The sequence below is a fragment of the Cervus elaphus genome, chromosome 21, assembly GCF_910594005.1.
Source record: "Cervus elaphus chromosome 21, mCerEla1.1, whole genome shotgun sequence".
NCBI classification, from domain to species: Eukaryota; Metazoa; Chordata; class Mammalia; order Artiodactyla; family Cervidae; genus Cervus; species Cervus elaphus.
The window spans coordinates 41,790,817-41,818,775 of record NC_057835.1 but is presented as its reverse complement, the minus strand read 5'-3'; the positions used below and the strand labels follow the sequence as shown (position 1 = coordinate 41,818,775).

Below are 27,959 nucleotides of genomic sequence, written 5' to 3'. Positions count from 1 at the left end.
CTTATAGATTTTGTTCTTAGAGTTATATAAATTCAAAAGCTCTTTATTCCCTTACTTCTTGCAAGGCATTTTGAAACATCGCTAGAGATCACCTTTCTGGAAGGAGCATTTCAAGTACCTGCAGGAATAAACGTGACTCTTGCGGATGCTGCGTCTGAAGAAACCCTTGCACCCATCACAGCTGGAGGCACCATAGTGCTTTCCCGTCGCTCTGTCCCCACATATGGCACATAGACAGTTGACACCGTTATCTGCGGTATTCATACTTGTTGTCTCTGGGACAGAACTATCTGTTAAAGAAAGAGGAGAATGCAAGTTAGCACTGGATATTTCTTATAGGAATGGTCCTGCTAATTATTCAGGGCTTCCCTGATGGCTGAGTGGTAAAGAATCAGCCTGTGATGCAGGAGACACAGGAGACTCGGGTTCGATCCCTGTGTGGGGAAGATCCCATGGAGGAGGGCATGACAACCCACTCCAGTGTTCTTGCTGGGAGAATTCCATGGACCGAGGAGCCTGGCAGGCTGCAATCCATGGGGTCACAGAGTCAGACATGACTGAGTGACTAAGAAGGTGCATATGCACTAGTTTTCATGGGCATGAAATAGTCCATTCCTCAGCTTCTGGGAAGCTCCATACCAGCGCTCTCTTTTTAACCACTAGCTGCTTCTGCCAAGTCTCCATTCCAATCTCCCCACTCCTATTTCTGAGGGTTAGACTTTGGGATACCACAGGTCTCAGCCCCTCAACCATACCCTTTCCCTAGGGAAGTTCATCCAGTCCCATGCCATTAAACATCATCTGTATGATGAAAAATCCCCACATCTTATCTTTAATCCTAATGTCTCCCATGGGTGTCAGTCTGAAATACCCACTTATCTATCGAATAACTTCCCTTTTGAGTTTAATAAGAACCGCAAGTTAATGTATCAAAAATAGAACTCGTTTTTTTTCTTCTAAAACTCATTCTTCCATTAGTCTTCTCTAGTCAGTTAATGGTACCATCTGGTACCTACTGCCAATAATCTTGGCCTCTTCACTGAATTCTTTCCTTCACTGTTCATATCCAATCAACAAATCATATTTAAAATACATATTGCATTCACAGCTTCTCACCCTTTCACTGTGGCCACCCTTATTCAATTAAACATAACCTTTCCCCTAGATTATTGCAACAGCTTCCTATCTAATTTCTCTAATACTTCTACCTTGGTTCCCCTACTGTTTATTGCCCCAAAGCCTCTAATGTGCTCTTGGCATAAGAAATTTACATCATCTTAGTCTTCTGCATCCAATCCTTATGTACAGAATAAGCCTACACAACTTCCCATGGCCTGTAGAGCCCTGAGTGTGAAGGTCCCCCTTTACACTCTCTGATCCCATTATCTCACACTATTTTTCATCCTGTTCACTAGTCCTCAGTAATGCTGCCTGTTCCCTTCCCCCTCCATCCCCTGCCCCAAGTCTTGAGGTCTGTTCTCATCTCAGAGCCTTCACACTTGCTCTTTGCTCTGCCTGAAAGGAAAGCTCTTCCTCAAGAATTTCTATGACCTGGCTATCCAGTTTCTGCTCAGATTTTACATTTGCTGAGAAACAGTCTGCAAACATACATCTAAAACAGTCATCTACCATAGGCCCTCAAGTAGAACCCAGAATCCTGCTTATTCTTTAAACTAACCACTTCATTGTCTAAAATTATATTATGTTCTGGTGTGTTCACTTATTACCTATCTTTCCCCACAGAATAAAAACTTCATGATGTCAGAGGATTTATCTTAGTCGCCCCTCTGTCTTCCAGCTCTACAACTATGCCTGACATAAAGTGATAACTAATTGTTTTAAAGAAAGAGTCTTCTAAAAATATACATAGATATTTTTACTTATTTCTTAAATTAGTTAATATTGTTTACTACACAAGATGGTTGGATGGCATCACTAACTCAATGGACATGAGTTTGAGCAAGCTCTGGGAGATGGTGAAGGACAGGGAATCCTGGCATGCTACAGTCCATGGGGTTGCAAAGAGTTGGACACGACTGAGTGACTAAATAACACATCTTTACAGGCTTCCCAAGCGGCGCTGGTGGTAAAGAATCCACCTGCCAATGCAGGTGACAAGAGCTGCAGGTTTGATCCCTGGTTGGGAAGGTCCCTTGGAGGAGGGACTGGCAATGCACTCCAGTATTCTTGCCTGTAAAATCCTGTGCAGAGAGAAACCTGGCGAGCTACAGTCCATGGGGTCGCAGAAGAGTCAGACATGACTGAGCAACTGAGCACACATCTTTACACATCTCTATGTACTCAAAGATATTGAATATATAAGAATATATTATAAACTTTAACTGATCATAAAATTATATAATAATATAAATATAATAATTCATTACTATATTCCCATTATAAAAAGATAAAAGACCGTCATGTCCCAACTACATTCTGGGACAATATATGTATTCTACTTACTAATACTCCTGAGTTGACAAACAGTGTCATATATAACTTCATAAAACTAAAAAATATCTTCAATGAGAATATGTTTAAGGCTAACCATGTGACATTTTAGAATTTAAATGCTAGGAATTTTTCTTTTCGTAACATAAATAGAATAGATATTAGAAATACGGCAAAAGTGTTAAGAATTGATTGTGTTCTGGAAGATTACATGGAAATACAGAAAAATATTCAACTCTTGATTTCAGTTTATTGTCATACTTACATATTACTAACAAGAAACTTACACATTAATACAAGAAAGAAAATTAGAGAACACTTTAGAAATAGCCAAAAAAGTCAGTTGTTTTCGTAAATATGGTAAGTCATTCCCTATTATTTAGTGATCTATAGCCTTTAAAAAATTCATGAGTCTACTGAAATAAATAACTTTATTAAATACTTCTAGTCAAGTCTAAACATAAGGTTTCAAAATAGCGACTTCCTGTAGTTATACTGAGAATTGATTTTAACTCCTTTGTGCTAAAATTTCATAATTCATCTTCTGAATATTTTTTGAAATCTTCCCACTAATAAATTATTGTTGTTTATTGTTAATAATACAGCTGTCACAGTCACTGAAATTGTACACCACAGTATAACCTCAAGATATCCTAAGTACAAGATACATTTTCAATCCTGAACTAAGCATACACATAAACACACACATACACACATTTTTCCAAAGCATACATAATTAGCACATTTTAGGAATTCTAACAATTACAACTGATCTTGGGCAAGATTTTTACTTGAAAAATATACCTAGATTCAAAGTCAATGGTAAACTGTATTCTATTATATAAAGACATGAGCTCTAAACAAGTCATGTCTTATTTAAAGTTAAAATGTTACAGTAGATAAATACCAAGAACTTTGTGAGGCTAAACATTAGCTTGTCAAGTACGGTTATAATATAAACCCTTCTTTCTTTACATATTTGTGTTCAAGGCAAAAACTTGATAAATTTTAAATACAGTTTCTCAGCAGCAGCCGTCGAGAACTAGAATAATAAAAGGAGGAGGCAACCAGTAAAACTCTCCAGTGTTCTAAGGAAACTTTTCTATATGCCATTTAAAATGTTGCATAGAAAATACACTTTACAGGCAATCTGCCAATATAACTCATTACTGTGATTTACAATAAATAAAATAACTGCTGAAACTACTCTTTTCACCTGACTGGCCCATGACAGAATCCCAAGGTTACTTTATGACGCATAACTAAGCTTTTTCTATCTCAAACATAAAATAGCCATAGCATTATTCATTTAAATTTTCTGATGAAGTGCAAAAGCCTCAAATTTGTGGACTGAAAAAGCAAGCCCTGAATTCTCTAACAATAAAACGCAGAGCTGCCCCCTAGGAATCTCAGTTTTACTTCTCTTGTGATACTTACTTTTCTTTTTATCGGCAAGCAGATGAGAACTTACCATTTGAATTATACAGAATCTGCATAGTGTCAAACTCCAAAGTTGTGTAAGTTGGGTCCAAGACTTCACTGTAATTTGCCATCTCCATGTCCAGTATGGGTTCCGATACCCTCATCATTGATTTAGAAATACACATACAAGTATCACCACAGGCCCAGACTGCGTGATGGCTGTTGGGCTTTCAATCTGTGAGTGGTAATCCAAAGTTAACTGTAACTGAGTGACTTATGTGCTGCAGTGGGAGGGGCTGTAAAACTGTAAACTCCAGCAGGCCATATTCTGCTTACTTCTTTTTCTTTTATGGCAAGCAGTTCCTTGTGATAATGTTGGAATGCTTCATGGAATCACCTTATCTGAAGTGCTTAGTGGACTAACATGATTTCCTAAATTGATTTCCAGTAGACAATAAATGATGTCACCAAGAGGATTAAAAATAGAAAAGAGAGTATCTCCAATTTTGAACCATCATTAGAGCCTGATTTATCCCACTTAAGTGGCTGAAACTGCATGGCACAAGTTCTGAAAAAAAAACAGGACTGACTTGTCATAGATTTGGTAAGTCAAAGACTACAAGTTAACACTTAACATAAGCACTTGATAATTTCAAGTTTTCTTACCCATTCCGTAAAGCTAACTTTATGTTGAGGAAAAACAAATTTATGATTTGAAATGACAAGGGATTTATTTATGACACATTCTAATAGAAGCCTGGACATAGCCCTAATATGGCCTGAAACACATTCTCTTTAACTATCAACTTATGAGTCAGGGTCCCTTGAAGGTTTGTAAATGGGCATAATTAGTACAGTTGTGAGTACCTTGCAGACTTTCAATAAATAATTGTTAGACACCCAAGAGAGGTTCAGAAGCTCATCTCACTGTGCCACACGCATGTGTGCTAAATCTCTTCAGTAGTGCCTGACTCTGCGACCCCCTGGACCGTATAGCCTGCCAGGCTCCTCTGTCCATGGGATTCTCCAGGCAAGATTACTGGAGTGGGCTGCCATTTCCTCCTTCAGGGGATCCTCCCAACTCAGAGACAGAACTCACATCTCATATCTCCTGCATTGGCAGGCCACCTGAGAGCCCTTAAAAACTGCTTTCAGGAGACCCCTTGAAAAGATGTGCTCGAGGCTGAATACTAGTATGCAATGAAGACAGGGCAGGAAAGAAAGCTGGTTTCTCCTTCTCCATAGTGGAGAGTCCATGGATAACACTAAAGCTAAAAACTCATGAAGCAGTATGTCACTTAAAGTCACAGGCTAGTAGTGGGCAAAAAAAAGAAAAAAGAAGGAGGCCAAAAGAAGTGACACTGAGAATGATGCCCATTAGGTTTTTTTGTTTGTTTTTTCTTTTGTAGAATTCTTGGGAGAAACATTGTAGAATTATTTGATTCTTAAATCTGTGTTTCTATAACTTCAATAAAAATAAAAACAACAAAAAGTCATAAATAAACAGTAATTCATGCATGAATAAGATTTTATTTCTTTTTACTTTAAATGCCAATTACATTCTTACAATCTAAGTAAGATTATCCCTAACATGTGTGGATTTACACATTCCCATCATCAACTTTTTCACATCTAACATCTATACAGCACACTGTATCATTTATGTGTATATGTGACAAGGAGAATTTAGAGAGTGGGAACATTTAGAAGATAATATTGAAATAGTGTCATACCAAGTGAAGTAAGGCAGAAAGAGAAAAACAAATATCGCCTATTAACGCATATATGTGGAATCTAGAAAAACAGTATAGATGATCTTATGTGCAAAGCAGAAATAGAGATAGAGATGTAGAACCAATATATGGATACCAAAGGGGGGAATGGGGTAGGAGGAGTTGGGAGATTGGGATTGATAACCTATACAGTACTGAAATTATATATAAAATAGATAACTAATGAGAACATACATTACCCAATGCACTCTGGTGACCTAAAAGGGAAGGAACTCCAAAGCGGAGGGGAATATGTACATGCATGGCTGACTCATCTTGCTGTACTGTAGAAATTAACCCAGCATTGTAAAGCAACTATGCTCCAATAAGAGTTTTAAAAAGTGAAGTTACTGGAGAGCTAAAAAAAGATCATATTTCTACATATATATATATTTTATTAAAAAACATTCTGAGAATATGTTTACTAATTTTATCTTCTAAGAAAGAATTTCAGTCACATTTACATTATAAAAGAATTTTATTTTCCACATTTTAAAAAAGATTACTGCAAAATAGTATTTCTTATTCAAGTATTTCTCAATACCATAAACCTTGTGACTATTATATCTTAGAAATTATTATATTTTTCATTTGAGAAGACTGGCTTCTGAAATTCAAAGCCATGTGAAGAACTGTGAAGAAAAGAGCAGAGTCATTTTAGCAGTCAGAGTCACTATATCAAACAGTGATCACTGGAAGAGCCCTCTTGCCTTCATAGTCTGTAGCACTCTCAATTGTGAAGATAATATCAGGGGGAGGGATAAATTTTAGGGGCTGATTTTGTTTAGAAGTTTAACTGTAGTAATTCAGTTTTTGAAGGGAACAGCATGCAAATCCTGTGGTTTTCATTTGCACGAAGTAGTTCTCATTTGTGCTGAGGCAGCACACACCTTTGTTACCTGTGTAAACCCAAAGAGTGTATGGCACATTGCCCACACTCTTTCCCATGCATGCAATGACTGACCAATACTGAGGTATGTCACCAATGGAAGGGCATCAATAGAAGGAAAAGAGGAAAAGAAAAAGGTAGAGAACCATTCATTTATAAGACTGCAAAATACTTAAGAGAAATGTGATAAAAAGAGAAATGTGGCTATAGCTCAGGAGAACAAGGTTGTCATAGTTTATTCAGTTTTTTTTTCAGGCTACTCCATCCTGTGCTCATGGGTAGCATCATCATGGATCAGGGCATTGCACTCAAAAGTGGAAGGAGCTTTAAATTCATCTCAGCACAAAACCTCAAATTTGGCTTTCAAGATGAAACCCATTTCCCATATACATTATTGTAAATTACCTTTCTCATTTTATTGAGTAAAAATTTGAGAATTTCCAGAAGATATAGTAGATCTAAATAGGAAGCATATCTCCTCAAGTGGGGGCAGTCTGTCTTCCAAATGGTATTCAGATGTGGAAATTCCTACAGCATTCAGTCAGCCTTACTCTAGGGAAGGAAAGATTCTCTTTCTTTTCTTTATTTCTTCAAAGAAATTACAAAGTAGAGTAGAATTCCTCTTTACTTAAATTCTAGAATTAGTAATTTACTGAGTTAGACAAATAAAGTAATTGAAACAGAGAATCATAAAAATGGTATATCCACACTTAATATGTATAATTGCTACTGTTTTGTTAGATAACTAAGACCTTTTATTTGAGTAAAAATCCACTGCTTGGAGTTCTTTTTTTTTAATTTAAGTATAGCTGGTTTACTAAATGTTCTGTTAGTTTCTGTACACAGCAAAGTAATTTAGTTTTATATATATGTATATTATTCAGTTATATATTATACATATTACATATATATATATATATATATATATATATATCCTTTTTCAGATTTTTTCCATTATGGATTATTACAAGATATTGAATATAGTTCCCTGTCCTCTACAATAGAACCTTGTTATTTATCTATTTTATATAAAGTACTGTGTACTTGTTAATCCCAAACTCCTAATTTACCTCTTTCCACCTCCCTTTCCCCTTTGGTAACCACAAATTTGTTTTCTATGTCTGGGAGTGTTTCTGTTTTGCAATAAGTTTATTTGTATCATTTCTTTAAGAGTCCATATATAAGTGAAATCATATGATATTTGTCTTTCTCTGCTTGGCTTACATCTCTTAGTATGGTGATCTCTAGGTCCACCCATGTTGCTGCAAATGGTATTAGCTCCTTCTTTGTCATGGCTGAGTAATATTCCATTTTATGGATGTACCACTCTACTTTATCCATTCACCTGTCAATGGATACTTAGTTTTCTTCTGTCTTGGCTACTGTTAACAGTGCTGCTATCATCATTAGAGTGCATTTATCTTTTCTCTCATTCTTTAAAAGATTTTTTGATATGGAACATTTTTAAAATCTTTATTGTATTTGTTACGATGTTGCTTCTGTTTTATGTTTTGGTCTTTTTTGGCCAGGAGGCATGTGGGATCCTAGCTCCCCACTCAGGGATCAAACCCTCACCCCCTGCATTGGAAGGCGAAGTCTTAACCATTGAACCATCAGGGAAGTCCCAAGGGTGCATATATCTTTTTGAATTAGAGTTTTCTCAGGATATATGCCCAGGACTAAGATTGTTGGATCATGATATTTCTATTTTTAGTTTTTTAAGGGACCTCCATACCATTCCCCTTGGTGGCTACACCAATTTACATTTGCATTCTTTATTTGTTTTTTCTTTAAATCCCATACACTGCCTTTGATTTCTCAATTTTTTTTAAGTGGAGAAAGAAGTCAAAGCTATTTATAAAGCAATCTGAATATGGATGCCTTCTAGAATTTTATAGTGTTTGAAATATTTAATGTATTTTGATCAACTTGCTTTTATTCACATTCAAAGTATTTCCCTTGGTGTTCATTGGGAAATTTTTTTCTTTTTCCACTCATGTTTCGTTAGATTATGCAATATTTAACTAACTTATAGGATTAAAAAATAAGAATAAATGACACTAACATGCTAAGTAACAAATATAAGTAACACCTGATAACTATACAGAGTTGATGAGATGGTCAGAGGACACTATAGGACTACTCACAATAACCACAGTGGAAACAGTGTAAATGTCCATCAGTGAATGAATGGATTAAAAAAAAAAAAAAAAGGTGTGGTATATAATGGAATAATATTCAGCCTTTAAAAAGGGAATGAACTGATGATACATTTGACAAAATGGATGAACCTTAAAAATATTATAAGTAAAATAAGCCTATCATAGAAAGACAAATACTGCATGATTCCACTACTAGAAGATATCTAAAGTAGTCATCCCTGTAGATTCAAAGATAGGAGTAGTGGTTGCCTGGAGTCAACAGGAGGAAGAAAGAAGGAGTTACCAATTGATGGATTTAAAATGTTAGTGAAGCAAGATCAATAAGCTCTAGAAATCTGCCATACAACATTGTAATAATGTATCACACAACTTGAAAATTTATTAAAAAGGTACACACTCATAATAGATGTTCTTAGCACAATAAGATCAAAAGATTTATGATGAAGAACTGAACTACAGCATGGGAAAATGACAAACCACAGTAGTAAAGAGAGAAATGTAAAATAAAACAATCAATATTCTTTAAAACAAAAAAGATACCTTTTCCTTAAGGAAAGTAACCTACCCTGGAAACTATTAATAATTAACATTTTCCACAAAGGAAGTTAAGAACCTGAGTCAATACAGAGAGCTGGCTAAGTAGATATTAGTTAGATTTTTTCTTGAATTGATTTTAACATTAAATACTTTATATTTAAAAATTAATCTCTATTCTTCCAAATGACAAATCACTCTGCTTTTAAAATTCATTAGGCTTCATTCAAATATTTTAATTCACTTAAAGAGTAGGAGGGAAGGACAATGAGGAGAATGAGAAAGAAAGGAAACAAAGAGGTAATGCAAAAAGAAAAGGTCACACAGAAACAACTTTAGTCACGGATACTTTTGGATTTTTGACTATGCACCATAATCAGGCAAGTGTCACACTATTTGATATTTTGTGTTTTCCCATTCAATACTGATTATGGCATTTTCATAATTTAGTAACTGATTTTGGGAGACATGTCACTAGGCACAATTGAACAAAATAAAATTATACAGATTAATTGTATAGAATGTAGATGCATAAAACAGTTATGGCATTTGCTTATATATTTTCATATTAAAATTCATTCATTTTCAAGAAAGGGACATATGAAAAGTTCAGGGAGCTTTTCATAATTGCTTCATCAGGCACTTCTTATGGATAAGTTCACTAAGGCTACATTTAAGTAGCTGTAAGAAAAAAAAGTATTAATTTTATGCCTAGGTGATATAGAAATAATTGTCCTTAATAAATGGGACTTATGTTACTAAACATTCAACACAAATTTATGAGCAATTTTAAATTCACTTCTTATGGTTTAATTGGAAGAGTCATCAAATATTCATGCTAATTTCTGACAGTAATTTGTAATAACAAACATTTTCTAAAATAGAGATATATGAATTTAATCTACATGCACAAATATAAATATACATGGTAAACTATGATCTACTGAAAACTCTTTAAACAAAGGTCACTTCGCAATATCTATTTTGTACACTGAACAAAATGTTATTGTTTTTTAGTGTGATCTCATAGTTTGCAGACTAAAATGTACCTTCTTAAGCCTAGTCAGCTCAAGTACCTCAGAGAGAAAGAACATTATTTGTAGATATAGGGTTCATTTTAAATAGCACACCTAATGTTCTAGAAAAAGTTTAAAGCATTAGTTTTTTAAATTGGCATGTGAAATATGATATTTAAACTTCTTTAGAGCAACATAACAAGAGATGAAAATAGCACAGTATTTAAAGAAGACAACCCAATTCACTATTGACTGACTATTCAAGATAATAGCTGAAACATTTCTATCTTATCTGCAAGACTATTAAGCCTGTTAAACTGTTCTATACTTTTTATATTTAATTGACTCATTCCTTCAGACCATGATTTAACTAGAAAACAGGCTAATAAAAATCAAAGTTATTTTTATAAAATAAGTTTCATGAAAATAATTTGGAATATTAATATTAAAACATTTTATTTTAGAGTGAAAGTTGCTCAGTCACGTCCGACTCTTTGTAACTCCATGGGCTATACAGTCCACGGAATTCTCCAGGCCAGAATACTGGAGTGGGTAGCCTTTCCCTTCTCCAGGGGCTCTTCCCAACCCAGGAATTGAACCCAGGTCTCCTACATTGCAGGCAGATTCTTTACCAGCTGAGCCACAAGGGAAGCCCTTTTATTTTAAAGTTTTGTTTAATAAAATTTGTTCTGTAAATGTATTCCTTTGAGATGATTTTTCATTACCCAAAGTACTATACTGATCCCAAAACACATTAATTGTTTTCTTTGTTTCCATGTTCCATTTTTCCAAGTATAAAGATCACTGAAAGTTACATGAAGAATAGCAACCCAAATCAACCCAGTCTATTTTTCAATGTAAACAAGAAGCAAAGAGGAGAACGCTACCCAATAAAATGTCTTATTAATTCAAAGCAAAGCCACCTTTTGTGTCTCAAAAAAAGTCAATTAAAACATCATTATTTTCCTTCCTTAACCTGACCATCATTCCTTTTCTGAAATAGAAATCTTGTCTCTTATCATTTCTGCTGTGGATGAGGGAAAACAAACATACCTAAAAATTAAAACAAATCAAAATACGTATTTTAATCTTCAAAGTAAGTTGCTATCACTGACCTGCAAAGAAAGAAGTTTGAAATGGGATGGGATTTTAGGTTTCAAAGAGCTTAATAAATCCTTTCTTAAAGCCCAGACTATACATAATTTTTAGGTAACCAAAAACAATTTTTCCTTGTCTTTCCCCCCTCCCTAGTTTGATCCAGCTGATGGTCATGCAATGACCAGGAAAACCATATAACTCATTAGGTAGTTTAAACCAAAGTCCTTACCAACATTAAAAATATATATTATTATTATTGATATATATTCCCAACTTAAAATTGCTGGACAACATTTAAAATTAAACTGAACTTTCATAAATTTTGCTAACAAGGTTTTCTAATTCCCTTTAAGTAATTAAATTATTCCATAGCTCACTACTCAAGTCATAGTTGTTCAATTCCTGAAGGAAACAATTTTAAACCCTTATTTTAGATCCACTTTCAATCTGATCAATGCAAATAACTCACATCACTACTAAAAAAATGTTAAATAAATAAGTAAGTTAGAGAAAGATACACAGCACCTTGTTAATAGGCAAATTAGATTACAAATATGTTATTATTTTTATAATATTTACAGCTTATGTCAGCTATTCATTTTTTTCTATTTGCTTATTAAAACATCATTTTTTTATTTAAAACTAGTTACACAATAAATGTAAAACCCCAAATTAAAGGAGAGTGAAAAATGGTATCATAATTAAATCAGTTACTGTTAGGATAGACAAAAGGAGGACTGGATAGCTGAGACCTAAATGTAACCAAGAAAATACTCTGAGTAAAAGCTTAGAGGTGATATGAGAAATCTGCATATATTAAACCTACCTTCAAGGTCAGTTGCCTTGTGATTCAAAACAGACTCTCCTTTTCAGAAGATAAGGAGCTGATTATTACTAAATTATTAACTGGAATATAGATTATGCTAGTTAGGAAAATTTTAAAAATCAGTCTGGCTATAAGGAACATGTTAGGATTTGACAGTCACTGTTCTGCACTTGCTTTTTACAATCGGCGTTATCATTGTTCCCACTGCAAACTCAGCAAAGTCAGTCAGAATATTTAAGATAGTGGTGGCACTCTGATACCAAAGATGCTGCATTATGCAAAATGAATGGGAGAAAGTTATCAGTTTGGGCCAGTACCTATCTCAAATATGTTCTAAAGAGGTATATAATGTTTAATAAAAATAGCAGCAGCTCCACTAGGCTGAGTACACTGTTAAACTTGAACATTTTGAATAAATGTATTATATTGACAGTAAACTTATGCATCTGGGAGCCCAAAGCATACATACTCACACATACACATACATAAGAGTTTTACGTTTCTTCATTTAAAAAACGCAGTAATAGATTATGTGGGTGTGAGGGCTCAGTTGGGTCTGACTCTTTGCCACCCTATGGACTGTAGCCTGTCAGGCTCCTCTGTCCATGGAATTTCCCAGGCAAAAATACTGAAACGAGTTGGGTTGGCATTTTCTCCTCCAGGGGATCTTCCTCACCTAGGAATCAAACCCACATCTCCTGTGTCTCCTTCATTGCAGACGGATTCTTTACAATTAAGCCACCTGGGAAGCCCCATAATAGATTATATACACAGTCCTAGCATCAAGAATCACTCAACATTTTTTCTTAAAGCTTGTTTATATACAAAGGGAGAACAACAACAACATATTAATGTGATATTTGATTTAGATAAAACTAATTAAGATTTGCATCTCTATTTAATAAAGTTTGGTATTTGATCAACTCAACTGAAATGTTAAATATTTCACCATGTTTTATGTAAATTTCCTTTTGAAAAAAGCAATATTGGATTTTTTTTAAATACCAAAATGAAGTATATCTTTTAGAATAAAAATACAGACAATTAAAATGATATTAAAAGCAAACAAATATTAATTTATTTTGAACCAAACATCATAGGTAAAGTCATGGCTTTTGGCAATGTGCTAAATTTCAAAACTGAAGTATCAGAAGCTATCATCACTCAAGTAATTTGGAGCTGCTTAATATATTAGACCAGGGATTCACAAATCCTGCTGCATATTAGAATCATCTGGGGAATTTTTAAAGATCCCAAGGCTAAAATTGTATCAGATACCAGTTACATTAGAATGTCCAGGGTGGGAGTCAGGTATCAGTGTGTTAAAAGCTTTAGGAGATTCAATGTGCAGTAAACACACGTTTGTCCATTTTTGTTGAGCCAACCTCCGCATGTTTATGAGTTATTTTGTTGTTGTTGTTGTTACAGGAAATTATATATTAACTTTTCAGTTCCAGGGCCCTAAAAGTAAAAACCCCATTTCCAAATCAATTAAAAAATAAACAAACAAAAACACCTAAAACACCGTAAGCCAGTAATTGCACTGTGATTTCAGGTTATAAAAGTAAACGAAATGCTTGTTCAGCCAGGCAGTGTTCCATTCACTTTGTTGTTGTTATTGAGTCCCTAAGTCATGTCCGACTTGTTGAGACCCCATGGACTGTAGCCCGCCAGTCTCTTCTGTCCATGGGATTCTACAGGCAAGAATACTGGAGAATCTTGTCATTTCCTCCTCCAGGGGATTTTCCCATCACAGGGATCGAACCCACATCTCCTGCACTGGCAGGTGGATTCTTCGCCACTGAGTCACCAGGGAAGTTACATTCACACTAATCACAGCAATTTAATTAATAAATATACATTACGATAACAGATATAATACTTTTCTAACTGTTCTCCCTTCAGTCATAGTAGAAAAGAAAAAAAAAGAAAAAACAACTTAAGTCAGGAAATGGACGTCTAGAAAAGTTTAGGTTCGCCATGAATGTGTAGAATTTAAATAAATTCAATACATATTTGTATCAAAATACTAGGGTACTAGGGGCAAAAATATTATGTCTTACTTAAGTGTTAAGAACTTAGAATAACTTTTATAGCATTACTACTATTTTTAAAATGAAATGAAAAAAATAAATACCAAGTAAAACCAAGTAAATACATATATATGGTAAAACTGTATGGTAATCAATCTGTTTTTTCGTGGAAATGAAGCTTACACAATTTTGAAGGCTCTTAAGAAAGAACTGGGTCAGGAAGATCCCCTGGAGAAGGGAAAGACTACTCACTCCAGTATCCTGGCCTGGAGAATTACATGGACTATATAGTCCATGGGGTCCGCAGAGTCAGACATGAAAGACTAGCTTTCACTTTCACTTTCAAGGAAGAACAAATTACTAGAAACACAGTGCCCTAACCAGGGCTTTAGAAGGGGCTCAGGCAACTGATGAGTCTTGAAATTTAAGTTTCATTAGCTTCACTTGAAATCTACCTCTGACTTACCAAATACAATAACTGGTTTTATTTAAAATTCTGTTATCTTGATTCCATCTTTACCTGTGTGGCAACTCCTTTTTGTCCCTCTTCATCCATCTCATAAATGCTCATTCTTTATCTTGTTGCTATTTTCTTTTCTTTTGGAATCTCATGCATTTAAAATTACTATCACTATTTAGAAACACAAATCCAAATTTTTATTATAGCAATTAGTCCATTGCAAAATGTAATTTTATATCCCCAATTTCTGATTAACCCTTTTCTCTCTGGAATTCATTTTTGTCATATACAGTAAAACCTCACTGCAATAATGTAATGAGTGAAAGTTGTTCAGTCATGTCCGACTCTGCAACCCCAAGGACTATATAGTCCATGGAATTATCCAGGTCTGAAACAGGAACCAAAAATAGCCAGAATTACTGGTTTCTGATCACTTACAACCAGCCTAAGTGTTAAAGAAATGTCTTGGTAATCATTTAACTAAATTTCACATTCTCTTCTGTCTTATAGACTTTAGAAAGATTTTTTAAAAGTTATTGGATCTCTTTAGTCTAAAATACTTGCAATAGTTCATTAGTTACATCTGCTTTCTTACAAACTAGTTTCTACCAGCTTGCTGGTACATTCAACATACCCAAACTAAGATTTACATAGATACTTTCCACTTTTTCATTTATTGTTCGTTATTAGAGTCCAATATATTGGAAAATTAGTGTATTATACATCTAGCAGGGAGGTCAATGTGTCTGCATGAATGAGGAAAGGAGAAAATGAACTCTATGATTTAAATTTTTTCTACATGAAGTCATTGCAGCAACAGGGAGTACTTAGTCTATGTGATAATGATAGAATGTTCAAATGCCTTGATTATAGAAATTGAATTAGAATCTAGGTAAAGCATGAAGGATAAGAAATTCATTATCCTGTGGTTTCAAGGATTATTCCCTTGTATTATCTACAGAGAGCAGAGATTTCAAAACAAGCCTTTCTGGTTCCAAAAACTTTGCTTCTTCTTTTACGTACTGTTTGGTGGTATGTTTCAACTCACTTTGTTAAGACAAGTAACCAAATTCCAGTGAAAGTATTGATATAACATAGGCATGACATAATTCTATATTTACACTAACTTGTATGAAATACTGCTTCACCAAAATTTAGGTGGCATATTAAGAAAGTAACCAAGCTATAGCGATGGTCCTCAGTGAAGGGTAATTTCCCCTCAGCATAGAAATTTACAAATGTTTGGAGACCTTTTTGGTTGTGACAACTCAGAAACAGTGGTAATGCTGACATATAGTGGGTACAGGCCAGGAATGCTATAAACAAATAGAGTGATTATCTATGTCAAATGTCAATAATGCTCTGACTGAGAAACTTTGACCTACATATAGTAGACCTAATACATGTGTCCTCATTTAAATATCAACATATTTTAAATGAGAATCAATTGTGAAAATGTTCATTCTTTTTGAAAATTATAAGGCTCAATTGTGATAACATGCTTCATCCTTTTGGAAATTATAAAGAACTGCTTAATCTTTACTTACTTAAAACTTTATTTATTGAAATGTTTTTATAAAAATAAATGTTCATCAAATACATTCTGGTACAATCTAAGTATGCAGACACAATCTTTAATACTTCATCATAACCCCAGTATCTCCACAGTCAACTAGTATATGCACATTTTAAAAAGTTTGTTTAATTAATGAACTAACATACTAGCATAGCAACTGTAATTCTTGGGGCAGAATCTTTTACTCAGGATTAAAATGAAATTAGTGAAAATTAATACCAAGTAGAGAAAAACTGGGATTCCCAGGTGGCCTAGTGGTAAAGAATCTGCCTGTCAATGCAGGAGACACAGAAGACACAGGTCCCCTGTATTGTAGGCAGATTCTTTATCTTCTGAGCCACCAAGGAAGAACCCAACACTTACATAATAATAAAAGGGTCATTTTTCAAGAAGGCATAACAATTCTAAATATATAAGCTCTAAAAGATCTCCAAAATATGTAAGGCAAAATTCATAAATCTGAATAAAGAAATAGCTAAATCTACAACAGCACTCCTCTCAGTAACTTATTGAACAAGGGACATCAGCTTAATAAAACATAGATGATTTAAACAACATAATCAACCAACTCTATCTAATTGAATTTATTGAATATACTCCCATCCAACATCAGTGGAAAACACATTCTCTTCAAGTGCACATGGAGTATTCACCAGGATGGACACATCTAGAGAGTAGAAATCATACAGAGCATGCTTTAGAAATATAACAGAATTAAACTAGAAATCAACCATAGAAAGATACCTGGAAAGAATACTCTATAATGTTTGGAAATTAAACAACACATTGCTAAATAACCCACAGGTCAAAAAAGAAGGCTTAATGAAAAAAAAATTTTTTTAACTAAATGAAAATACAACAAAAATTGTGGAATGAAGCTAAGGTTGAACTTAAAGGAAAGTTTATGATATTAAGTGCTTATATTAGAAAAGAAGAAAATCAGTAACCTTCGTCTCCATTTAGATATTGAAAAACTAAAAACTGCAGAAAAAAGATCAGAGTTCAAACAAACAAAAGCAATGAAATAAGAAAGGTGCAAGAAGTCATAGAGTTATAGAATCCAGCAGTATGGCTCTAGAATCTGTATGCTTAACTAGAATTGGAACACTGAAAGACCAAAAGTTATATATAAACACTGATAAGCATGAACTAAGATAAATTAACTAAAGTAATGACCAGCAATAACATTTAAGTTAAGAAGGAGGCAATCCTTAAAGAATTTTAAAGGCTTATACAATTTAGATGACAGGCATATTTATTAATTTCAAACTTAAGTCAAGTAAATAAGTTGTTTTTAATTTAACAAGAAAAATAATATAAATATAATAATAATACTTCATTTATAGAAAGCTAAGATTATAAAGTGGGGAATGGTAGAATACAAAGTAATTAATCAAAAAGAAAGCAGAAATAATTTGGAATAAAAGAATAAACAATCACAAAATACAATGACATGTATATGTAATCATTATAAATGTCAGTCATTTACAGAAAATCCACAAGTTGATAAATTTGCTAAAACAAAACAGTAACAAAATTTTGCTTTAAGCTGTCTAAAAAAGGCAATTTTAATCATAGAAAATATGAAAGTAAAAGAATTTAAAAATATAGTAGGCCAATAAGACAAAAGAGAGGGCTATGCTAATATTAGATAAGAGGAACTTCAAGGAAAAAAAAAGGCATTATGAAGATGAAAGAGGACACTATGTAATAGTAAAATGCTATAATTCATCAGGAAGATGCAAAATTCCTAAGCCTACATAGAGCTAATGACATAGTCTTGAATATATAAGGCAAAAGGAGCAAAAAATAATTATAAAATATTATATATGCATCATTTTACAATTGATAGATGAAGCAGGAAAAATTTAACAAACTAATTGACATGCATAAATAGAAGTCATCATCCAACAATTAAAAACATGCATTCCTGTCATTCATTCATGTTTATAAAATTTACCATATAAAAAGTGTTAAAAATAAAAGTAATATTAAACAGATCATATTTCCTGAGAAATATGCAATAAAATTAGATATCAGAAACACAGAATTAATAAAGAAAACCTCACTTTACTTCAGAAATTTATTTCAGAAATTTAAAAAATATTCTAAGTAACTCAGGATTTGAGTTCAATATTATAAAGCAAATTAGGGGAGGATATCTACTTCATATGAAACTAAGCTATAATCAGGGGACAATTTAGAGCTTTGGTGTCCCATTTAAAAAGTCAGAAAACAAGCAGCTGGAAAAAAATTAGTAATATTAAATTGTGAAAAGAACAATTTATTGCTATTAAAACAAAACAAAGATTAAACAAATAGATTTAAAAGTCACTTGTTTTTTGAGTAGATAACAAGCTGGAAATAAACATGTGCCCAGTCTTAGGAAGAAAAAAGAGAAAAGACACAAAGTATATTAGGAACTAAAGAAAGGAATAAAGTAGTTACATCAGATATTTAAAAATAATATGTGAACACTGGGAACAATTTTATGGCATTGTTCAGAAAATCTAGACCATACAGGCATTTTCCTAAACAAATTTAACTTAGTAAATTTGATCAGAGGAAATAGAAGAGCTGAATAAAGTCATTACTATCTTTAAAATTATATCAATTTATTAAAATCCACAAATACTAAAACTTCAGACTCCAGAAGTTTTTCAAGGAAATATGTCAAACACTTAAAAAGCACAAAAACTCAGTGTTTAATACACTATTTTAGAACATAAATAAAGAACCTCTACTAATATATTATTAATTCTGAAATCAGGCCACAACAGGTTATTAAACATAATTCTTAAATAAAAATTAGCAAATTAAATCAGGAAGTGTAAAAAAATACAGTAAAATATGACCAGATTGGAGATACAAGTAAGTCTCCTTCATACTAATCTTCAAGTTTTGGATTTTTCAAAGATGTAAATGTGCATCTGGCTCCAGCAAGAACCAGAGCCCGTGCCATGAACATCATACATGAGTGACCTTACAGCTTGCTCTCTGTCTCCTATCTCCGACGATCCTTCGGCTCTATCATCTCCCACCTATTCTCCCTCCCCAGTCAGGAACTCTTCTTGCCTGTTCACTAGTTGCCAGTCCCTATATGCCAGCTTTGTACCGTACTATGATATTTTTCAAGGTAAGAAAGTGTAAAATTATATTATACTGTGTAAAATTATACTGTAAGATTAATATTTTTCATTTTTTTGTTTGTTTTTTATGTATTATTTGTGTGAAAAGTATTATAAGCCTATTACAGTACAGTACTATATAGTCAATTGTGTTAGTTGACGACTGAACTAAATTTGTTGGACTTATGAACAAACTGGACTTACAAATGTGGTCTCAGAATGGAACTCATTCATATGTAGCAGACTTACTGTTAATATTTGAAAATCTATTTATGCTATTCTAATTTAATTTGAAGATTAAATTAATAAAGATTATAAAGTGAAGTAGAAGTCATCTAATAATGTGCAATATTCATAAACAATAAAAAGTCTTAACAAACTACAAATATCAGTGACTTAACAAATTACAAAAACTTTTAAAATAAAAAACTTACATCAAATATTATTCTTAACAGTTACTAAGATCATTACTTTTAAATGCATGAAAGAGATGAGATGGCAACTATCATTGCTTTTTTTTAAATTAGAGGATAATTGCTTTACAATATTGTGTTGGTTTCTGCTGCACTATAACATGAAAGTGAAAGTGAAAGTTGCTTAGTCATGTCCGCCTCTTTGCGACCCCATGGACTATACAGTCTATAGAAATCTCCTGGCCAGAATACTGGAGTGGGTAGCCTTTCCCTTCTCCAGGGGATCTTCCCAACCCTGGGATCAACCCAGGTCTCCCGCATTGCAGGCAGATTCTTTACCAGCTGAGCCACAAGGGAAACCCAAGAATACTGGCGTGAGTAGCCTATCCCTTCTCCAGCGGGTCTTCTGGATCCAAGAATCCAACTAGGGTCTCCTGCATTGCAGGCGGATTCTTTACCAACTGAGCTATCAATCAGCTATAAATATACATATATCCTTTCCCTTTTTACCCCCCCCATCCCACCTCTCTAGGCTATCACAGACCACCAAGCTGAGCTCCCTGTGTTATAGAGCATTATCTCACTAGCTATCTATTTTACATATGCTAGTATATATATGTCAATGCTATTCTCTTAGCTCATTCCACCCTCTCCTTCCCCTGCTGTGTCCAGAAGTCCGTTCTCTATATCTGCATCTCTATTTCTGCCCTGAAAAATAGGTTCATGAGTACCATTTTCCTAGATACCATATATGTGTGTTAATATGTATTTATTTTTCTCTTTCTGACTTACTTTACTCTGGATAGCAGGCTTTAGGTTCATACACCTTACTACAACTGACTCATTCATTCCTTTAGATGGCTGATATGTACCACAACTTCTTTATCCCTTCATCTATCAATGGATATCTCGGTTGCTTCCATGTCCTGACTATTGCAAATAGTGCTGCTATGAACATGGGGGCACATGTGTCTTTTTCAATTATGGTCTTCTTAGGGTATATGACCAGTAGTAGAATTGTACCTCTGATATCTCCTATATGGGCAGGCAGGTTCCTTACCACTAGTACAACCTGGGAAGCCCACATAGTAGTTTTAGTCCCAGTTTTTAAAGAAATCTCCATACTGTTCTCCATAATGGCTACATCAAGATCATTGGTTTTATTTGATCCTGTACTAGAGGTTCTAACCAGGAGAGGAATATAAGAAAAAAATACCATAAAAAAGTCCAATCAACTTAATTGTCCAAATAGAAAATCCAAAAGAATTTATAAGTACATTATTACTATTAAGACAATCATTCAAAAAGTTTGCTTATACAAGTATTAATTGCATTAATATATACTATACAGGCAAAAACTGATAAAAGAAAAAAATACTGGGTTCTGAAAGAAAAAAGAAAATTCTCATGCACCAGAGCAACAAAGATGTTAATGAACTTAGGAATGATGAAAAAATATTATAAAACTTTAGAAACTCATTAAAGTTAAAGAAATGGAGACATATACCATGTTCATGGATATGAACACAGCTCAAGTTAATCTACAACTTTAACAAACTTTAACACAACTTTCACCCATAGCCAATGCCATTTTCACTGTATTTTATAGAACAGTCAACATACAAGTAGAATAGAATAAAACACTGAAATTAGAGCTATGTCTGGATGAGAAGTTGATATCTGAATGCCATTCTGAACCAATAGGTAAATGATGGATTATTTAATAAATGATCCTAAGACAACTAATTATACCTATGGAAATCACAGTATGGCTGCTGTCCATAGGGTCGCACAGAGTTGGACACGACTGAAGCGACTTAACATAACACAACATGGAAATCATACAGTCAAATCCCAAACACAAAATATACATAAAGTAGATAAATGACTTAAACATAAAAGCAAATCTTTTAGAAAAATAAGAATCAGTAATATCAAATATGTTTATTGTCTCAGTATAGGAAATGGAATCATAATAAAAGATTAAAAAAAACATAAAGAAAATATTGATATATCTGATTATATTAAATTAAAAAAATCTTTTTGTTTGTTTTATAATATCAAAAGATACCATAAGCAAAGCAAAAAGACAAAGTGCTAACTGAAGGAAACATTAAACAGCAATATAAAATGATGATTATGTGAAAATGTAAGAATACTGTGATGAAGTATTAACTTCAAAATTATATTTAGTTACATAGACTTCGATTCTATAAAACACACACACAAATACACGCATATAGATGATAGATGTAGACAGATGAGAAAAAGGAAAAGAGAGACACACAGAAAGAAAGAGAGATACTCACTAATGGGCCTTATCTTTCAATTTTATCTTGCCACCATTTCCAAATGAATCATGATAATACATGCCAATATATCAGCGTCTTACGGTATCACTGTACGATAGACGATAGAATGTTCAGGTTTTCACCTTTGACCTCAGTTGCTGAGCTCCTGTTAGTCTACTCAAGCCTGACTCCACACGTCTCCTTGACCAGAGCCCGCGGCTGGAACCCAGTGTGACTCCCAAACTTGGGCACTCTTTACTTCTTCTCATGTAGCTTCAGTCCTTTTCTCTTCTCAGTGAAAATTTTCTCATTACACAGAACTCACTAAAACTGGAAGTAAGACCCTAAAACCCTAGCTACAAATATCTCACGCTGCTTCTTTTTTGATGCTCTCTCACCTGATTTATATGTGAGCAGATTCCTGGAAGAATGTCTGCCTGCACAGTACCTTGTAATCACACTCTCGTAACAGTTAATATACTCTCTTTTTTTGGTGGGGGGCTGAGGGTAAGGCTGCATGGTTCTGCATATGGCATCCTAGTTCCCTGACCCCGGATTGAACCTGTGCCTCCTGCACTAGAAGCATGGAGTCTTAATCACTGGAACTTCAGAGAAGTCCCTTAATATACTCCTTATGAACTTTCTGTCTGTGTATCTTTTCAACTTGACTTTCAGCCCTATAGCCTCTTGTGCTATATTCTCACAAAGAGAACATTTTGCTTTTTAGCTATCAATTATCATGCTCTGTAGTTTGGCAATCTTCTCTTCTCTCTTGATTGCAATTACATATATACGAATAATTTTCATACACACACACATACATATAAACACACAGAAATATATATAAGATAGAGAGATAAGGTTAGGTACAAAGAAAGAGAGAGACAGGGAGAAATGAAGCCAGGCCAACCCAGACCCACTCTCTCATCTACCGTTATCTTAGTATCTCAAACTTAATGTGTCCTAAATGGAAATTATTCCCTTCACAACATTCTCACTATACTCCTGAGTAAAATCTGCTTCTCCAGCACTCTCTTACTCTATAATTGGCACCATCATCAGCTCAGGAGCCCAACATAAAATCCTAAATTTTATCATTTCTCTCTCTCTCATCTTCTCATCTACTCAATAATCAATTCTTGCCACATCAATTTCACTTTTATCCTTTTTCAAAATGAATGCTTTATTCTATTTATCATATCAAAATTAACTTTAGAATCCTTTTGACAAGCTTTTCTCAAACTATTAATTAATTCAAAAGCTTCTGAATTATTTACTTAGGTTCATTTTCTTACTCAGGAACCTGGCAATTCCATTTATTCCTTTTTGTTTTCGTTTAAATCACTTAAATTTATAATTACCTTGAAATTGACATACCTCTGCTTACAATTATTTCCAAACATCATGTATTTTCAAAAACACATAATAATTTTGATGGAATTAGTTAATACATTTTGAATCCCAGTTTTGTAACTTTATTATAAATATTAGTTTTGTAAAATATATTCTTTCTAAAGAGAATAATAATGCTTTCTATCACCACTTCCCTAGCACTTTTAATTATAAAACTCATATAAGCTTGACTGAAAAAAAAGCAGTTTACAGTGTAAATAAATGACAATTTAAAAGTCAATTCTTCCCCTTCTCAGTGTCAGTCTCCACTGATAGGGATATAGACACTGTAACAAGTAGGAAGGTAAGTAAATAAGTTATACTAAAAATACGTAATTACCTTTCTATAATTTCCATATATGATATATATAGAAATACATAAAAAATACATTTCACAAACATTCACCCATATAACATACATACACATGTAAAATTTTCTATACACATAACCTTTTCAAATGCCTATATAAATTTTCAGCCCAAATAAAACTGTAGTAGTCAACCATTAAGACATGAATGTTATTCTGCCTTTATATAGAGAGAGCTATCTTTTTTAGTCATTGCCTGAAATATATACATATATGTATATATATACATTTTTTTTGTTTGTTTGGTCAAAAGACATTTCAGTGGTTTCCACCTAGATCACAAGAATTAGGAATGCAGAAGTAATCCTTACGGATTATCTTTCGGTTTTATATAGGAGGAAAAAAAATGGAATTTAGGAAAAGCCAGTCCTTAAACAACATATTTGGGGCTTGCCTGGCGGCTCAGATGGTGAAAAATCTGCCTGCAATGCAGGATACTCAGTTTCAATCCCTGGTCAGGAAGATCCCCCAGAGAAGGAAATGGCAATCCACTCCAGTATTCTTGCCTGGAGAATTCTATGGACAAAGCAGTCTGGCAGGCTATACAGTCCATGGGACCACAAAGAGTCGGACATGACTGAGCGACTAACACTTTCACTTTCAAACAACATGTTCAGAAAATATTTAGGAATGATAATTAACTGGTAGTGAGCCAGTTCAATCATGAAATCTACTAAGCTGTGAATTAGAAAGAAGGTCAAAGGGAATGATATTCTATTAATCAAGGCACACTACCTGTAGGAACTAAGGAATACAAGAATGAGGTTGTTAATTATTTTCTCTGATTAGGTAACCTATTTCTCCTCATGTGCATTTAAATATTAATCAGAGATTCACTTTAGTACAGGATTGTTCAAAAGGATAAAATGAGGGAAGAGTTCAAGTATAAGATAAAGAGCCACTTAAAGAGGGTGATAAGAGTCACCTGCTTACTAAACCTAGCATTTAATAATTACTAAAGCTGCTTGTAAACTTTATGATAGATTTCATTTTTGCTGTCTTATAAACAGAACTTTTATGTTAGTGAACTTAGTTTAGTGTTTGACTTTCAAATTCTTATAAAAATTATTAAATCTTCTACTTTGAAACCTACTGTTACTTAAGTTTCAGGCTCCACAGTTTCTAATATACTAGAAGATTGGTATGCAGTGGTAGAAAGAACAGGTACAATTCTCTATGATAAATGTCTGATCTTCAATTTACATAATCACTTTTAAAAGCACATCCAGGTTTTTAAAATGCAAAACACTTTCTTTTTCATTAAGAGATAAAGTCACTAAACTAACCAATTTTAAAAGGGCAATTTTATCTCCGAGAATCTTAAACTCTGGAGATGTCTTTCCCGAATCAAAAAAATTAATTAGAGTGGACTGTGTTAGTTATTACAAGCAGACTGTCAAGGGTCATTCCACTTAAATCATTGAGTAGTAAGCTGAGTTAATTATTCAGAGTCCGTGTATGTACAAAATATTTAAAATGTAACTGAGAGTTAAATGGATTCATCACATTCTTTTTCAGATGATTTTTTTTAAAGTAGATGAAAAAGTGGCAAGAACTCACAAATATATATATTAATATTTGCAGCTCATATTATGTGCTTTTTTAAACTCATATTAAGGAAATTGCAAACACACACACAATGTAACTATCTCTAGTGTAAAGGCACACTTGTATTTGCATATGAGACAGGACAGTGAAAGGGACTCAAAAAGATTGGAAGACAAATGTTTTTACATTGTATTTTGATAGTTTGCTTTATCTTTGTCCATAATTTATTAAATCAATATAATTTCAAAACACTAGGGTTTTGAGTTTCAAATTTTTGAGAACTTTGTTCTGTTTATCTTGTGCTAGAAAAGGATTAAAGAATAAGATAGGGAGAAAATCCAACTCAGTGTAGACCACAAACAATCTTACATTCACTTGGGAATTCCAAAGGGATATTTGAAGGCAAGAAATGAATAGTATTAAAGAATAAGCATGCACAGCCAGTATGGAGGCTAATTCTTCATTTGCGGTTGAAGAAACAAAGAGGTTAAATGACTTCTCAAAGGTTCACCAAGAAGTTAGCAGAAGTATCAGATTTACAAATCAGTAACTAAGTCAAACATTTAGTGGGTAAAAATCCATGCCTGCACTTAAAAACTAACATATTTTCAGAGAATATCAGCATAGGAAAACAGAGACTTTTTCCTCTCTAAATCACTAGTAAACTAGTTATAAAATTCTCTGAGAAGAAAAAACTTTCCCTAGTGATAGTCATAAAAATTGTCAAGAGTTGAATGCATCCCAGATTCTGGTAGACATTTCTATAACTACTTACATGAGTGAGGGGATATCTACCCTCCTTTTCACTCATGGACCACCAAATATACCAGGTATAATTCAAACTCACAAATTCTAGAGTCAGATAGGTAAGAGGCTCAAACTAGTTTCCATTGTTCATAATTCACTCAATAAGATCCCAGAGTACTTATATACAAACAAGAGATCATTTTAATTTATAATAAAAACATCAAGAACCTAACAAATCATTTAAGTGTAACATAAATATACAATTTAGACAAAGGGAAATATAAATAGAATACCAACATATGGGAAAATATCCACATTTGGTAATAACCAAAGGGCTTCCCTGGTGACTCAGATGATGGAGTCTGCCTGCAATGCAGGAGACCTGGGTTCGATCCCTGGGTTTGGAAGATCCCTTGGAGAAGGAAATGGCAATCCACTCCACCATTCCTGCCTGGGAAATCCCACGGATGGAGGAGCCTGGCAGGCTACAGTCCATGGGGTCGCAAAGAGTCAGACACAACTGAGCGACTAACACTTGCACTTTCACTTTTCAAAGGACATTCATTCATTTTAAAACATAATTTTATGCCTAGAAAGTTAATTTCATAAATGATAACATTATATACTGCAGATAACTGATATCATTCATATAATGCTGACAACATATAAATTGCCCTCCTCTAAGTGTATAGATATACGAATATGTATATATCAAGAGCTATTAAAATGCTTGCAAATTTTGACCTAGCTCTAAATTTTGGCCAGTTCTAAGAAGATGTCTTTCTTGAGATTTAATACACAGTGAGGCATTTTAAAAGCAGAAACACTACTGTTTAATATAAACAGTAAAACATGGTTTTCTTTCCTATCATGCCCAGAATTTTACTGACTTTTAGGATTATGAGGGCAACTTTAGGCATATGTATTCTGAAAATAGTCTACAGTGATTCCTAGGTCCTTAGATCACCTAGAACTTTGTGTTTACTGACTTTAAACTAGTTCCCATCTATAGCAGAGGATTATAACTTGTGATGACATCATTTTCTCATATGTGGCATACTCCCATGGGCGCACCCTGAGTTGTCAACAATTCATTATGACTGAAAGCAACACCACCCCTTTCCTACTCAAAAAATCATTTCACAATTCAAGAGAATGAGACAGTTTTTTATAGGCATAGCACTGATTCAGTTCTAACATAAAAGAAGCAACCCTCAACATTTGATAAAATATTACTCACAACAAACACAACATTGACTGTCACACATCAGCTTGTCATGGCACCGTCTACAGGAGGTTCTGACTTAGATCAGAAGCCACTGTAAGAATACTTGACAATATCTGTCACTGGAAGCCAAAAACTGTACACTGAATTTTGTTGAGTTACTATTATAATAAAACAATATATGGCATTTATTAGATGATTACTCTTTATCAGGCCCTATGGCATCCCTGATGGCTCAGCAGTAAAGAATCCACCTGCAATGCAGGAGATGTGGGTTCTATCCCTGGAGTAGGAAAGATCCCCAGAGTAGGAAATAGCAACCCACTCCAGTGTTCCTGCCTGGGAAATCTCACAGAGAGAGGAGCCTGGCAGGCCATAGTCCATGGGGTGGAAAACATTAGGACTGAGGGACTAAACAGCAACAACAGAAATGTTACTGTACATACTTTATCTTGTTTAACACTTACAATAGGTCTGTAGGTGACCATCTATTTAAGCTTTATTTTACAGAGAGGAAAAGTGTACTTAGTGTAAGCAATTGCCCAAAATATAGTAACAAAACCAAATACAAATATAAGGCTACCAGATGTCAAAGTAGTTCATGGAGT

General features: G+C 33.8%; 1 protein-coding gene across 2 annotated transcripts in view; it reads right to left on the bottom strand.

Moving 5' to 3' along the window:
• HNF4G (hepatocyte nuclear factor 4 gamma) overlaps positions 1 to 27,959 on the bottom strand; it is a 127,299-nt gene that overhangs the window by 23,259 nt on the left and 76,081 nt on the right. The window contains exons 1-2 of one of the 2 annotated variants that reach the window (XM_043880429.1): positions 3,923 to 4,099; positions 119 to 290 (exon numbers count right to left, since the gene is read on the bottom strand). In XM_043880429.1, the coding sequence (XP_043736364.1) occupies positions 119 to 290; positions 3,923 to 4,058 (308 nt within the window). In that variant the 5' untranslated portion in view covers positions 4,059 to 4,099. Of the gene's footprint in view, positions 1 to 118; positions 291 to 3,922; positions 4,100 to 27,959 lie in introns of those variants that run through there. The other variant, XM_043880431.1, reaches the window with a different exon arrangement.